At 37.0% G+C, this 17,160-nt stretch overlaps 1 protein-coding gene across 1 annotated transcript; it reads left to right on the forward strand.

Annotated features, from left to right (window-relative positions):
* The first annotated feature begins 442 nt into the window (after positions 1-442).
* LOC138757865 (THAP domain-containing protein 1-like) lies at positions 443-15,956 on the forward strand. The gene is made up of 3 exons (XM_069925870.1): positions 443-567; positions 13,084-13,285; positions 15,609-15,956. The coding sequence occupies exons 1-3, from the start codon at positions 497-499 to the stop codon at positions 15,942-15,944; spliced, it is 609 nt and encodes a 202-aa protein (XP_069781971.1). The 5' UTR covers positions 443-496; the 3' UTR covers positions 15,945-15,956.
* The last annotated feature ends 1,204 nt before the right edge of the window (positions 15,957-17,160 follow it).

Genomic DNA, 17,160 nt, shown 5'->3' on the forward strand with positions numbered 1-17,160 from the left:
ATTTCAGGGCTGGACAAATACAATAATTTTATGTCCCCTAACGAAGGAATCATAGATTCGTAAATAAAAAGGGAGCCTTTTCACTGTAATGAGAAATGTCTTCATTAAAAAGTCTTCAGGTATGCCCAGGGGATTAGAATTCTTCACAGGCAGTCGTGCAGTCTCAGTCATTGCGTTCAATACATTCAAAACGCAATTTCAGGAAATTAAGTGAATAAAATGAGCTGAGGTTCAAGGTCACCCCTAATCTTGCCGTAGGTCGACTTCACCTCTTAATTCTTACACGTGTCGTTCGTTAGCAGGATCTTCCCTTGACTAATTTCAGCCGACTCTCCACCAGCAATTACCGCCGCTGCGGAAAGTCGCTCGTCGCCCAGTAGTTATCAATTACGTCACAATTTTAATAAACATGACGGCAGCTGGCAGAGCCAGCCAATGAGAGCCGAGAACGGAGGTCAGGTGGGCGCGGTCCGGAGTTTGCAGGCAGCTCGGTGCCATGGTGCTGTCCTGTTCAGCTTATGGCTGCAAGAACCGGTATGACAAGGATCGCGGCGTTTCTTTCCACAGGTAGGCTCTGGGGTTGGCGTCCGACAGGGAAACCCGTTGATTGCAGCTCTGAGTTTTCTTGTGCTTGGCCGGCGATCTTACAAGCTTAGCGTAGGCTGGCAGGTCAGGCCGTTCTGAGTGCGGCTGCATGTATGGAAGGAAGTTGAACGAAGTGAGATGTTGGAGGTAAGAGAGAAATTGGGTAGGGCGGAGGGGTAAAGCGGGAAAAGGACTCCAAGAGAGATGTAGTGAGTGAGGGATGAATGACCTCTGCGTTTGATGAAGAGAGACGTGATGATAGGTGAAGGCCCGGAACGATGAGAAGGGAACCTCGGATGGTAATAAGGTGTGGGTGGGTGTGGGGGGGCGTGTGGGAAAGGGAAAGGAGGGGTTTGAGTCGACGGCGTTTTGATTTCAGAGTGCCTATACATTTAGAGTAGAATTTTGAATTAAAAACAACTGCAAAGTGCTGGAAATATTCATGGGAAAACGCTCAAACTCAACTTCTACAATTTATTATTGCAGATATCTGTTATTTGTACCATTTTATTTTATCTTTCTAATGTTTCCTTTTACTTGAGCTCAGGGCTTATTTTCTTGATTATTTTGTCGTCAGTCTTTGCAAGTGTGGTAACTGGTGATGGCTCTGAAAGACTTTGATAAGCCTGTGTTATAATCTAATGTATAGTTGGAAAATACCCTATTCCTGGAATTCTGATGAGAAAATCCTTAATGATGACTAGAATTTACACTTTGCCTTGACTGGTTTGTATTCTACATAGAGATCAGTGTCCATTTGTGTTCTGCAGGGAGCTGTTCTGCAACCATTCCTCTGTGATTTTTAAAAAAAAAAAAATACAAATGACCTGGAAGGGTGAGTTAGTAAGTTTGTGGATGATGTGAAAGTGGTTTGTCGTGTGGATAGTTTGGAAGGTTGTCAGAGGTTACAAAGGAACATTGATGTGATACAGAGCTGAGTTGATAAGTGGTAGATGGAGTTTAACCCAGAAAAGAACAAGGTGGTTCATTTTGGTTTGTAAAATTTGAAGGCAGAATACAAAGTTAATGGGAGGATCCTGAGCAGTGTGGCCAAATTAGGAGATTTTGGGGTCCGTGTCCATTGGACACTCAAAGCCACTACACAGATTGATAGTGTTGTATGGTGTGTTGGTTTTCATTAACCATGAAACAGAGTTCAAGAGCTGTGAAGTAATGTTACAGATCTTGGTTAGACCACACTTGTATTCATATTGTATTGTATTCAGTTCTGGTCACCTCATTTCAGGAAAGATTTGGATGCTATAGAGAATGTGCAGAGGAAATTTACAGGATGTTGCCTGGATTGGAGAGTATGCTTTATGAGGATAGGTTGAGTGATTGGTCTTTTCTCCTTGGAACGACAGAGGATGAGGAGTGACCTGATGAGAGGTGTACAATATTTTTTTTAAATTTAGACATACAGCATGATAACAGGCCCTTCCAGTCCACAAGCTCATGCACCCAAATACCCCAATTAACTTACAAACCCCGTATGTTTTTTGAAGGGTGAGATGAAACCAGAGCAACTGGAGGAAATCCACAAAGACTGCTCCAGATTCAAACCTGGGTCACTGGTGCTATAATAGCATTGCGCTAACCATGATGCTAACTGTGCTGAGAAGCATTGATTGAGTGGATGGACAGAGGATATTTCCCAAGGTTAAAATGGCTAACTTGAGGGGGGCATACTTTTAAGGTGCTTGGGTACGGGGGGGATTCAAGAGGTAAGTTTTTCCACACACAGTTGTGAGTGCAGGCAATGTACTGTCAGCAATGATGGTGGTCAGGTACAAAATAATATTTTAAAAACTTCAGTGCCTTCCATAATGTTTGGAACAAATACACTTTTTTCCCTTGATTTGCCACTGTGCTCCACAGTATTAAATTTGTTATCAAACAATTCACATGAGATTAAAGTGCACATTCCAGATTTTATTAAAGGGTATTTGTGTACATTTTGGTTTGACCATGCAGAAATTACAGCAATTTTTACACATAGTCCCTCATTTCAGGGCACCATAATATTTGGACATAGTGGGTAAAGTAGTCATGTTTAGTACTTTGTTGCTTGAAGTCTGTCATTCATAGACATCACCAGGGGCTGAGTATCTTCTCTGGTGATCTGCAGCCATCTTCAGCTCCTGTTTATTTTGGGAGTTTCTCCCCATAATTTTCTCTTCATCATGTGGAAACAAGCTCAATTGGATTTAGACGGGGTGACTGTCTTGGCCATTCAATAATTTTCCAGTTTTTAGCTTTGAAATACTCTTTTGTTGCCTTATCAGTATGTTTGGGGTCATTGTCTTGCTGTAGGATGAATTGCTGTCCAATGAGTTTGAAAGTGTTTGCTCAAATTTGAGCAGATGTTTCTTTACAGCTCAGATTTAATTTTTCTACTGCCATCAGTAGTTGCATCAATGAAGGTAAGTGCGTCAGTACTTCTGGCAGCCATACATGCCCAGCTCATAACACCCCCACCACCATATTTGGATCTTGGGCAGTTCCTTTATGCTTCCTACTTAGCTCTTGCCATCACTTGGATACAGGTTAATCCTGGCCTCATCTGTCCACAGGACCTTTTTCTAGAATTCTGCAGGCTCTTTGTTCTTCTAGGCAAACTGTAATCTGGCCATCCTGTTTCTAGTGGTTTGCATCTTGCAGTGTAGCCTCTGTATTTCTGTTCATGAAGTCTGCAGACAGCAGTCATTGATGCATCCACACTTGCCTCCTAAAGAGTATTTCTGATCTGTTGGACAGGCTTTTGGTAATTTTTCATCATTATCTTGAGAATTCTTCTGTCATTAGCAGTTGACGTCTTCCTTAGAATACCATTCCCTTTGAGATTATTGAGCTCACCAATACTCTCTTTCTTCTTAATGATGTTCCAAGCAGTTACTTTTGGTAACCCTAAGGTTTGGGGGATGTCTCTTATTCTGGTTTTTCAGCCTCATAATGGCTTCTTTCATTGGAACAATTCTGGTTCTCGTGTTGAAAAAATGGCAACTACAGACTCCAAAGATGATCAGAAACTTATAAACAAGACTAACTTTTTCATACCTGCACTAAAGAAACAATTAAGCATGAGAGGAGTCACGTGATGGAGTAGTGGCCGGTAGGGGAACTCCAGCCCTCTCCAGAAAAGTTTAAAAAAAAGATAGAGAAAAAGCAAAGGCACAAACATAAAAAGCAAAACAAAGTGAAAGTAAAAGTGTGGAGAAAATGGCAGCGAAGAAAGAAAAACCAAAAACAACGGGAAGAAAAGAAGAAGGAAAGACGTCGGAAGAAGAAGGTGAAGGCCTTACCGGTACGAGGAGGCCTGCCGTGGAGAGAGAAGCCCACTCCCTGAGGTCAGTCGAAGCCCCGAACTCGGGACTACAAAAATGGCTCACGGAGCCAAACAAAAGTGCGCAACCGCGCATGCGCGATGCGCAGGACAAAAAAAACACTGACGGGAGGGGGGACCAGCTGAGGAGTAGATCTCCAGAGCTGAAACAGACAACTACAACACAACAGCAAGAGGAAAACATAGAAATAACGAGAACAAGAAAGAAGAGAGTAAAAATAAGAAATCAAAGAAACAACAGATGACCAACCCAGAGGAAGAAGACCAACACCAAGACACTTCTAATAAAAATAAGAAGACCAAAAATACCCAACAAAATAAAACAAACAACCCAACAAGAAAACCAAAAGAGACAGGTAAAGGACACAGATCCTGGAGTGGACTCAGAAGAAGAAGAAGAGGAAGAACACAGAGAAATGGAAGATGAAGGGAAGGGCAAGTACATGGATATATTTTTTTAAAGAATATATGGAAACAGTAAAAGAATGGCAGTCACAAGAATTCAGTGAAATAAAAAGAAGAATAAAAAGTACAGAAGAAAAAGTGAATAGATTAGAGATGATCATGACAGATATAGGAAAAAGAGTAGACAAGGTGGAAGAACGAGAAACAGCCATAGAAATGGAAGTAGATGACTTAAAAAAAGAAATTAGAAGAATCTGATAAAAAAGTTAGAGACACAGGAGCTGTTAGCTCAGAAGATAGATATAATAGAAAATTATAATAGAAGAAACAATATAAAGATAGTGGGCCTTAAGGAAGATGAAGAAGGCAAAAATATGAAAGAATTTATAAAAGAATGGATCCCCAGGGTCCTAGGAAGACCAGAATTACAGGAATAAATGGAAATAGAAAGGGCACACAGAACATTAGCCCCTAAACCACAACAAAAACCAAGATCCATTCTAGTAAAATTCCCAAGATATACAACAAGAGAAAATATATTGGAGAAGGCAATGAAAAAAATAAGAGAAGTCAAAAAAATTTTTTCTATCCAGATATAAGTTTTGAACTCCTGAAGAAGAGAAAGGAGTTCAATGCAGCAAAAACGACCCTATGGAAAAAAGGTTATAAATTTATGTTAAAATACCCAGCAGTACTTAAAATAGTTATTCCGGGGCAGCAAAACAGACTATTCTCGTTTCCGGAAGAAGCACGAAAATTTGCAGAACAACTACAAAACAGACAGAGAGATGAAGAAATGTAACAAGAACAAAAGTGATAACAAACTATATGTATGTGTGTATGTAGGTATATATGATAATATGTATGTATATATATATATGTATGTGTATGTTTGTATGTGTATGTTTGTATGTGTATGTTTGTATGTGTATGTTTGTATGTGTATGTTTGTATGTGTATGTTTGTATGTGTATGTTTGTATGTGTATGTTTGTATGTGTATGTTTGTATGTGTATGTTTGTATGTGTATGTTTGTATGTTTGTATGTGTATGTTTGTGTGTGTGTGTATGTGTGTATGTGTGTATGTGTATATATATGTGTTTATATATATATATATGTATGTATGTATATATATATATATGTGTGTGTGTGTATGTGTATATATATATAAAAAAAAATAGAGTATAGGTAAGAACTAAGAAGGGGAAGAAAGGAAGTAAGGAGGGAATTAAGAGAGTGACCTTTGTTATATATGAAGATTAAAATCTTTTCTGGGGTGGCTGGGTGGGGAAGAATTACAGTCACTGCGAAATCAGTTGACGCTTGCGAGCGAATTCGCAAATCCAAATGGAGAGGGGAGATGTGGTTGCCCGACAAGGGACAAAGGGCAACTCAGAAGAGGGACTATTGGGGTTAAAGGAATTTTAGATATGAGAATAGTGGAAATATTTTATGTTTTAGAAATGTTGTCTTATAATGTGTTCAAAAAAAGAAAGCAGAAATGGTGGTGATGAGGAAATGGAAAGGAAAGAATAACAAAGTATGAAATGGCTATATTGAACTATATGACTTTAAATATTCATGGAATACATAACCAAATCAAAAGGAAGAAACTGTTAAATTTACTGAAAAAATAAAAAATTGATATAGCATTCGTACAAGAAACATATCTAACTGAAGTGGAACACAAGAAATTAAAGAGAGATTGGATAGGACATGTAACAGCAGCATTATATAATTCAAAAGCCAGAGAAGTAGCTATATTAATCAATAAAAATGTACCAATCAAAATAGAAGAGGAAATAATAGATCCAGCAGGGGATATGTAATGATAAAATGTCAGATATATTCAGAATTTTGGAATTTACTCAATGTATATTCACCTAATGAAGAAGATCAAAAATTTATGCAAGATATCTTTTTGAAGATAGCAGACACGCAAGGGAACATACTAATAGGAGGGGATTTTAACCTTAATTTGGACTCAAACATGGATAAATCTGGAAAAAAAAACTTAACAGAAAGAACGAAGTAACCAAATTTATAATTAAATCGATGCAAGAAATGCAACTTTTGGATATATGGAGGAAACAACACCCAAAGGAAAAGGAATATTCATATTATTCGGGTAGACATAAAACATACTCAAGGATAGACCTATTCCTGTTATCAGCCCACATTCAAGGGAGAGTTAGGAAAATGGAATATAAAGCTAGACTATTATCGGACCACTCACCCCTGTTATTGGCAATAGAGATAGAGGACATCCCACCAAGAATGTATAGATGGAGATTAAACTCCATGCTACTTAAAAGACAGGATTTTAGAGAATTCATTGAACGACAAATTAAAATGTACTTTGAAATAAATACGGAATCAGTGAAAGATAAGTTTATACTGTGGGACACAATGAAAGCGTTCATCAGAGGGCAAATAATAAGTTATGTAATTAAGATGAAGAAGGACTACAATCGGGAAACAGAACAGTTGGAAAGGGAAATAACAAATATAGAAAAAGAATTAGCAATAAAGGAAGATACAACTAAAAGAGAATTGACAGACAAGAAAATAAAATATGAAACACTACAAACATATAAGGTGGAGAAGAACATAATGAAGATAAAACAGAAATATTATGAGCTAGGAGAAAAAACACAAAATTCTAGGTTGGCAGCTTAAGACAGAACAAACTAAAAGAATGGTATTGGCATTAAGGAAAAAGGACAAGCAAATTACATATAATTCAACGGAGATCAATGAAAACTTCAGGGAATTCTACGAGCAACTATATCAAACTGAAAACGAAGGGAAAGAAGATAAAATAGATGAATTTCTAACTAAAATTGAACTACCAAAACTACAAACAGAGGAGCAAAATAAATTAATAAAACCATTTGAAATAGAAGAATTACAGGAGATATTAAAAAAACTACTGAACAATAAAACACCAGGAGAGGATGGATTCTGAATAGAATTCTATAAAACATTTAAAGACTTAATAATTCCTCCCCTTCTGGAAGTAATTAATCAGATTGATAAAACACAAAGCATACCAGATTCATGCAAAACAGCAATAATTACAGTAATACCAAAGACAGGGAAAGATCCATTTGCACCAGCATCATATAGACCAATATCTTTACTTAACACAGATTATAAGATAATAGATAAACTAATAGCAAACAGATTGGCTGACTATGTACCAAAAATAGTAAATCTATACCAAACTGGATTTATTAAAAAAAGACGAACAACAGACAATATCTGTAAATTTATTAACTTAATTCATGCAGTAGAAGGAAATAAAACTCCAACAGTAGCGGTTGCTTTAGACGCAGAGAAGGCCTTTGACAGAGTAGAATGGAATTATTTATTCAAAGTACTACAAAAATTCAGCCTACCAGAGAAATATATTAATTGGATTAAAGCATTATATAAGGGGCCATTGGCGAGTGACAGTAAATGGATATATTTCAAGACAATTTAACTTAAGCAGATCAACAAGGCAGGGATGTCCACTATCTCCCTCACTGTTCGTGTTAGCTATAGAACCACTAGCAGAACTGATAAGAACAGAAAATAAAATAAAAGGGATAAAAATAAAAGAGAAGGAATATAAAATCAGTCTATTTTCAGATGACGTTATAATATACTTAACAGAACCAGAAATATCAATAAAAGAATTATATAGGAAATTGAAGGAATATGGAGAAGTGTCGGGGTACAAGATCAACGCAAATAAAAGTGAAGCAATGCCAATGAATAATGCGGATTTCACAAAGTTTAAGAAAGAATCGCCATTTAGATGGCAAACACAAGCAATGCAATACCTAGGTATACAACTAAATAAAAACCTCGGCCATCTATATAAACTCAATTACCATCCATTAATGAAATAATTACAAGATGACTTAGAGCATTGGAAAGACTTACCACTAACATTGATAGGAAGGATAAACTGTATTAAAATGAACATTTTCCCAAGGATACAATACCTATTTCAGTCATTACCAATACGCCTAACAGAGAAATTCTTCAAGGAGTTAAAGAAAATAATAAGGAAATTCTTATGGAAAGGGGCGGAACTGAGGATGGCACTAGATAAATTAACAGAATGGAATAAACAAGGAGGCTTACAACTACCAAACTTTAAAAATTATTATAGAGCCGCACAATTAAGATACCTATCAGATTTTTATCAAACAAGGGAAAAACCAGATTGGACCAGATTAGAACTAGATAAAATAGGGGAGAAGATACCTGAACATATACTATATAAATGGGATGAAAAATTGGTGCAATGTAGGAATTCACCGGTATTGCATCATCTGCTTAACATTTGGAAGAAGATTCACATAGAAAGGAATAAAACAAATTACCAACTACCAAAACTAATATTGACGCAAAATCAGCTAATTCCTTTTACAATAGATAACCTTTCCTTTAGAGAATGGGAGAGAAAAGGGATCAAAAGAATAGAAAATTGTTTTTCGGGAAATAAATTATTATCCTTTGAACAAATGAAAGATAAATATAATGTAACTCACAATACAATGTTTGCATACTACCAACTGAAAACCTACTTGAAGGACAAATTGGGAAACAGTCTGAGGTTACCAGAAGGAAGCAATTTTGAATATGTGATTACAGACACAATGATAATTAAAAAATTTGTAACAAACATGTGCATCAAACTGCAAGAAAAGGAGAACGAGGAAGCAAATGGTAAACCTAAACAAAAATGGGAACAAGATCTAAACATAAAGATAAAGAATGAAACATGGGAGAAGCTATGCTCCGGAACTATGAGAAATACAATAAACACGAGGTTACGCATGATACAATATAACTGGATACATAGGCTATACATCACACCTCAAAAGTTAAATAAATGGGACCCAACAGTATCAGACAGATGTTTTTGCTGTAAAAAGGAAACGGGAACAACAATTCATGCAATTTGGACATGTGAGAAAGTGGAAAAATTTTGGGAAGATCTAAACCAGATATTAAATAAAATCACAAAAAGCAATATACCAAAAAACCCAGAGATCTTCCTCCTAAGTAATATAAGAAATAAAGAATTTAGACTCGATTTGGATGGAGCACAAAAAAGATCTGTTATGATAGCCCTAGCTGTAGCAAAAAAATGTATTATGTCAACCTGGAAATTAGAAGACAACTTGAGAATACAACAATGGTATATAGAAATGAATAAATGTATTCCATTAGAAAAAATAACATTACAATATTCGAACAAATATGGGAGCCATACATGAAACACAATAGTGAAATCCTACCGTGGACTTCCACCACCTAAAATGACAGAAGGAGAAGATAACGAAAAGAACTGACTCAGTAAAATTTCTTGTTTATTTTTATTAAGTGACAACATTGTTTAATGGGTTTAATGTATCTTCTTGATTGAACTTTAAATAAATGGGGAAGGGAGTGAGGGAGGGAGGGAAGGAGGGGGGGAAAAGGGGAGAAAACTACACTATATATTTAAGAAGAAAAATGTCTATGTATCTTGGTCAATATGGTTTATAATGTGAAAAATAAAAAATTTTAAAAAAAGAAACAATTAAGCATATCTGAGTAATCACAAATACTTGTGAAGCCAAATGTCCCAAATATTACAGTGGCCAGAAATGGGGGAACTATATATAAAAAGTGCATAATTTCTACATGGTCAAACCAAAACGTTTACAAATAACCTTGAATAAAATCTGGAAAGTGTACTTTAATCTCATGTGAATTGTTTGATTACAAATTTAGAAGTGTGGAGCACAGGGGCAAATAAAGGAAAAAAAGTGTAATTGTCCCAAATATTATAGAGGGCACTCTATTTGATAGCTAGAAGGAACTGACAAAAATGGAGGGTTATGCAGAAGGAAATTTTTAGGCAATTGTTAGAGTAGGTCAAGACTTCCCAAACTTTTTAGCTCACAGAACCCTTTTAGGGAACACTTGGAAATAGCAGAACCCCAATCATCAATTACAATTTAAAAGACCTGGTAGGGTCAGCGTGATGGTGGGGGGGGGGGGTCCTCCGGGATATGTACTCGTTGAAAAGACACCAGTCTGAGATCAAGGGTCCCCTGCCCCGAACTCCAGTCGCTGCTTGCTGTTCTGTCCCGAGTTCAACAACTGACCATTTCTCCCCATGAATGCTATCTGACCTGTGGACTTCTTTGCCCAAGATTCCAGCATTGGCAGGCTTTTGTGGTTCTCAATAACTTATTTGTTGTCGTTTTGGCTTCAGGGCAGGTCAAGACAATATCCACTCAACTCCTCGTCATACCCAAACCCATCGTCATAGAGCTCTTGGGCCACCTTTCCTCACCTGTATTTCACTTTTTAAAAATTTTCCAAATCAAGCATCCAGCTCCTTGGGGAAGCCTCTCCCCCTACCCATCTGCAGCTGGACCCCGAAGCAGGAGCAAGATAATCTACCTGTACTGGTGGTCGTTCCAGCATGGGCAGCCCCATTGCGCTCTCGTGCCAAGGTGGCAAACCATCGTACCGTCACTTGTTTTGAAAAGAAGCGAGGTGCCGAATCCAAGTTGTTGCGATCATGTGAGTTTCCCCTCTACCTACCCTTTCAGCTGCTCCCTCAACTTGCAAAAGCAGATTAGTTCCAGCGGCATGGTTTGCACTGTCAATGAGAAATGGAGCACACCACACAAATGGGACAAAAAACAGAGCTCAAGAACTCCTGCTGTGCTGAACAAACTTGGGGAGGGAGCGCTGTTGATTAGATGGGGAGGAGCTTTTGCACCTTAATCCCTTTCGAGCCCATCCACCCGCTGATGATACAATGGGGCTTCAATCCAGTGATTGGCTGCAAGGGTGGGGGTAAGAGACATCACAATCCCCCCTCCACCATCATTCTGCCTAGTAATTGGTCTGGAACCCCGCTGCGGACGCCAATTGGAGGGGGAGTGGGTATTGTGCAAATTAATGGCCAAGGTGAGCGTCCACAAAGGGTTGCGCATGTCTCCCCTTCCTCCCCACCCTGTGGCCACCATCTTGTCTCCCTCCAGAAACAAAAGGAATTAAAGATGGAGGTAAAAAGTAATTTAAAAAAAAGATAGATCCCTGTAACTTCTCCTGCGGAACCCCAAGGCCTTTTCACGGGACACAGTTTGGGAAACCCTGCAGTAGGTTATTGGGTTGGCACAACACTGGGCTAGAGGGCCTATACTTTGATGTGGATTTCTATGTTCTGTGAAGTACCCCACCTGCTAAATGTGCAGAAAATAGAAAACATCAGCAAATCAATGGTAGATAAAGATGATGGAAATCTAAAATAAAAACAGAAAATGCTGGAAATACTCAGATGGTTAAGCTGTACCTCAACGAAGAGAAACAAGGTGTCAGATTCCAGGCCCTTTATTAGAGCTATTTTGATCTGAAACGTGAACTGTTTATCTTCCCACAGATAATGTATAACTAGAGTACTTGTATTTCTAGCATTTTCTATTTTTAGTAAAGCTACAACTAAACATTTTCACTTTTGGCCTTGTGTTTTTTCCATTCTATCCATAGTAATGGCTCAGGTGGCACCCTAATATGATTAAGGTGATAGATTATGCAGTCAATCTACTTCCAGAGACTTGACTATATAATTTAGGCCAATGTTATGTAGTACTGAAGGCTGTACTATACTATCAAAATGCTACATTTTTGATGAAACATTGGATCATACTGAATAATTGGATAGTTTAGTTTTATGTGGAGAAACCCCCACTGTTATCCAAAGAGCAGTTCTTGGCTGATATTTATAGTTCAACATAATTTCTATAAAAATATGGTGGGTCACTGCCATTTGTGAGATTTGAATTTATACACATTGGCACTTGTTTTTCTCAATATTATACTTGTGCTTTAGAAATACTTAATTTGATGTAAAATATTTTATTTGTACAGGAAGAGGCATAAACCCATGAACCTGGAGGCAAAAAGTGATAATGTTGAGCCAAAATTTATTAATAAAAAAGCCATGAGGGGGAATAGATAAGATGTAATCCTACACAGCAATATAATTGTTGCACAGAAATGGTAGAGGAACACAGCAGGTCTCAGTGACAATAGGGAGTAAAGGTATATAACTGACATTTTGGGCCTGAGAAGAAGGGCTCATCCAAAACATCAGTTATATATCTTTACCTACTATGGACGTTGCAAGATCTGCTGAGTTCCTCCAGCATTTCTGTGTTTTTATTACAATCATAGCATCTGCAGACTTGTGTTTCACTGCATAATTGTTGCAGACTTGGTAGAGGACAGGAAGTGGAATTAAATAACTGAAGACCTTTTTTGTCCATACATTAACATTTTGGATTTTAAACACTTCATGGTGTAATGTTTAGTGTCTGATATTACTATAGTGGGCTGCAAGATAATAATTGTCCAAAATCTTGAAATTAACATGGTGCACCAATGATTGAATTAGATATTGGTCTGGAAGCCCGCTGTGGATGCCATTTGGAGGGGGAGTGGGTATTGTGCAAATGAATGGCCAAGATGAGCGTCCACAAAGGGTCGCGCATGTCTCCCCTCCCTCCCCACCCTGTGTATGTGTATGCATGCTGACATCATTTGGCCTCTTTGCTGTATTCCTGAAGACATTAAAATGCAGACGTGTTTGGAAGCGTGGTGTAAAACCAACTGAAAATACTGAGTTTGCTGTTAACTATCCAAATATAGATTTTCTCTCCAATAATATTTATAAACCTATTTGAAGGTTTCCTTTGAAGCGACCAGAGCTTTGCAAGAAGTGGCTGGATGCTGTAAGGCGAAGAAATTTTACACCAACCAAAAACAGCAATTTGTGTTCAGAACATTTCACACTGGACTGTTTTAGAAAGAACTGTAACAATAAAATACTAGAAGAAAATGCTGTGCCATCCATATTCTGCTTTACTCAACCAAATCAACAATCAAAGGTAAGTTTTGTGTTATTTACTACATATAATTTACAGTATACAAAATGTGTGTGGATAAATCTAATACAGTCCTGTGGTTTCAATTTAATTTTAAAATTATCCTACAACTCTATTTGCATCTGGAGTGCATCAGTCATGGAGTGTGGACTTTGGTGAATGGGGTGGGGATAAAAATTCTTGATTTAATTTAGATTTATGGTTAAAATCTCTTTTGCTCAGTGATTTCAAGTTGTAATAGTAAACAAGCAGCCTTGGTTCCCCAAGTGATTGGGTAACCACTACAAATGATCAACTGATATATGGTGACATCTGAGAATAATAAAGTGTAGTCCTAAATACAAGTACAGATTTCTTACCATGATATTCTGAGAGTGTTGTCTAGTATGCACCTTGGAAAATGAGGTAAGAGCATTAGCTAAAACATTTTAAGATAAAAATAGCGTGGCAGCTGACAGAAACCAGTTGAATGCATTATGATCATATTTGCAGAGGGTTTTTTTCCAGCTTGAAGAGGTTTGATTTGAGTTGATGAGCTGCAATCCAAGATTCATATACTATGATGTATTGGAAAGGTTACTTGGCAATTTTCTTCCAGGAGTCATCAAACTGCTTAACTTAAATGTTGGCCTGACCAGTCAAATGCATAGAAGAATGTGTCCATGAGCGAGGCACATAAACAAGGACCCACAAGGAAATGTTGTAGCAGTTTTGGTCCTTGCACTTGTCCAACAGGTATCATGTGTTTGCAGATTTTGTGGATGAGAACTGAGACTGCAGGATGGATGAGCACAATATTCATATCATCTAAGTTGGGGAAGTCCCTCTTTTCAGCTCCAAGGTGCTATCCTTGAAGATGGTACTGGTAGGCAACACAGCCCTCAGTACTTGTTCTCATAATTGCTATATTGCCTCCTCTTATCATTACATGAACCAGCCTCCTTTCCTCTCCATTTTAGTTCATGGGTTGAGTTCACATGCTCTCTGTTGATGAAAATCAACAGACTGGGCGTGTGATAAGGATTGTCCATTGGCACTATTGGGGCACTGGATTTTATTTCACTTTTAGGCTAACGTGGATTTCTTTTCTGGTGTTACAATTTATTTTTTCTCTTTAAACTTAATTATTTCCATTTAATGAATCATCAATTTCTGTGTATTTGGGCATATCTACAAAAGAAACAAGTTGGGTTTTTTCTTTCTTGTTGACAGCCCGATGATACTTGGTTGAAATTTGTCTCATCGTTGTACTTAGTGTGTTTTATTTTGTGAATATACCAATAATGTAGATGCATTTTGTATCAATAAGGGGAAAATTTGCTCTAATGCAAGTTGTTTACAGACCAAAGCAGATATATTTTTGGCCAATGAAATAAATAGATGTCAAAAATCGCATCCTAACAGCTAAAAATAGATGAAAAACTGGATAGAGTACTTAAAAATATTTTATTCAGGCATGTGTTTTAACAAATATAGGAAGCTCTCTTTAAGTAGTGAAATGAGAACCAGGAAAAACATTACTGTTCATGCTGCCATATGGTCAATTTTAACATATTAACTAGTCTTATTTCTGTTGCCATCCTTGTGCATGATACAACCAGCTTGGTCTGATACAAGGGTACTTTAAAAAAAAAATCTGATTTATTAGTATCTTCAGCATCCAAGAAAATGTCTTGATCACCTGTTTGTTTTATGCAGATTGTCTTCAAATCTGCAGCTTATCGAAGAAACAAGCATGCCTTTGAATCCCTCATTGCTTCAATAGCTAAAGAATTCTAAATGCGAATGCTAAATATTTTGCTGGAAACCATAGATTTGAAATTTTGGCCCCTGGGTTCATGGTTGCCTGCATCTCTTTGGTCACTTTGAGTCAAAGTATCACATTGATCTGGTACCCAATGGCTCCACAGGTGCTTTGTTAAATAAAATTAACTAAATGTACATTTAACAATAACAATAAGCAGAATTTCTGTTTTTCAATTAAAAAAATTATGAAAACTCAAACAACATCTATGGAAAGAGAAACTTTCAGGACTGGAATCCTTCAGTTCTGAATTGATCCCAAAATTTATGGCTTTCAATAAGATGTTAGCTCCTTAAATTACATTGTTAAAATAAATTTTACAAATAATTTTATGCTAAATGTGCATTTTCTATAAATATTTCAGTTTTTGCATTTTTAAATTTTGTTAAAATTTAGTTATTCTTTATCAATGTTGAATTAGATAAATTTGCAGCTTTAAGGTTGATCTTGTTACCATGATAACTCACTGAATATTGAAGTTGAATATTTCTGAACTGTTATTCCATTGATCCCTATTGATAGAAGCTAGAAATCGCATTACCAAGTAACCACCCTCATGCATCAGAAGAAATTATGGAGGAATCTGAATTGAATCAAGGGCATGGGCTTTTAACTGTTTATGACCATAGCTACAGTGTTGGAGATGCATGCTTACAAAAGAAGAAGATTCAGCAATTGGAGGAACAAAATGAGAAACTGAAGAAAAAACTTAAATTTCTACAGCAGAAATCTCGTCGCCAAGAGCAACGATTACAAAGAATGAAAAAGCTATTACAAGAACTTAATGCACAAGAGTTATTACCACATCAAAACTGTGTATTGTTAAATAATACTTTGTATGAAGTAATTAAAGTTTAAATGTAATTTGTTTGCCAGGATCACATTTGTTACACAGTGTAGAATCATAACCAAGTTGTCTTTTGCTACCCAAGATTGAAGAAGGGATTTCAGTAAAAATTCCTCAAAGTTGGTTCTGGAGCAATTGGTATTTATAATGAACAAATAAGAACAGCTTATTAAATTTGATACATTTTGGAGGTGGTAAATTGCAAGGAACTGAACTATCAAACTAACATGTAGAATGCTAACAAAATTCTAGTATGACCAAAAACCATGTGATATGGTTGGTGAATAAGTGAGTATTATAAAGATTCCATTAATTTTGGGCAACTGGGGATCCCTGTTGTCATTACACTGTGTGGTAGCAGTAAGTTTAAAGTGTACCAAGAGAGATCAAATACAAGTTATACAAAATTTATCAAGTACTAATTCAATTCCACCTGTGGGTACTGTGTACAGTTCTGATCATGTTCTAGTGGAGGATGACTACCAATTATGGAAGGTTTGGCTTCTGAGCTGAGGGGAACTAGTGTAAAAAAAAAACTGCATTTCTTTGTGCTGAGAATAGATTGGTGATTGAATGCAAATTGTGCAAAATCCACAGTGCAGCTAGTTGTCATGTTTGGGAAAGTAAAATTAGATTTAATCACATTGATAGGATACAAAGAAGCATCAAAATGACACTAATGTTTTCCCCAAGAACAACCAGTATAATTTTGACATCTTGATAATCTCACATTTTAACCATGCTCTGGAAATAATTTTTAATGATTTTATTATCTTTATCATACTCTGAACTGTGGAAATGGTCTATAATTACCTTTGTAATCATTTAACTCCATCAGTTACCATTAATGTCTGTTCAGGGCTGGGGGAGATCTCTGGGGGGGGGGGGGGTGGAATCCCAGTTTCAAGTTCTTGTAGCTAAACCCTCATCTTGCCATTGAGTTAAATGTATGCTGCAAGTTTTCACTGTTCTTGTAACTTTTCGATATAATGGTTGTCCAAAGTTTTAAACACCATTTGATGTGTGGCTTATAAGGTCTTGTGGTTTGCTAATATATTATTTGTAAAAACACAAGAATGCAGATGCTGGAATCTTGAGCAATCAGAGAAGATGGAAGGACTCTACAGACCGAGCAGCATCCATGGAGAGAAAAGGACAGTAAACCTTTTGGTTGGGACCCACTGTCTCAAAAAGGGTCTTGACCTAAAATATGGACAGTCCCATTTC

The sequence above is a fragment of the Narcine bancroftii genome, chromosome 3 (assembly GCF_036971445.1).
Source record: "Narcine bancroftii isolate sNarBan1 chromosome 3, sNarBan1.hap1, whole genome shotgun sequence".
Classification (NCBI taxonomy): Eukaryota; Metazoa; Chordata; class Chondrichthyes; order Torpediniformes; family Narcinidae; genus Narcine; species Narcine bancroftii.

What these genes read in the sequence shown, in the direction of transcription:
- LOC138757865 (XM_069925870.1), top strand. Translation starts at nt 497, where the DNA reads ATGGTGCTGTCCTGTTCAGCTTATGGCTGCAAGAACCGGTATGACAAG. An exon ending in CGCGGCGTTTCTTTCCACAG is followed by an intron (nt 568 to 13,083) that starts GTAGGCTCTGGG and finishes ACCTATTTGAAG; the next exon opens with GTTTCCTTTGAAGCGACCAG. An exon ending in AACCAAATCAACAATCAAAG is followed by an intron (nt 13,286 to 15,608) that starts GTAAGTTTTGTG and finishes CCCTATTGATAG; the next exon opens with AAGCTAGAAATCGCATTACC.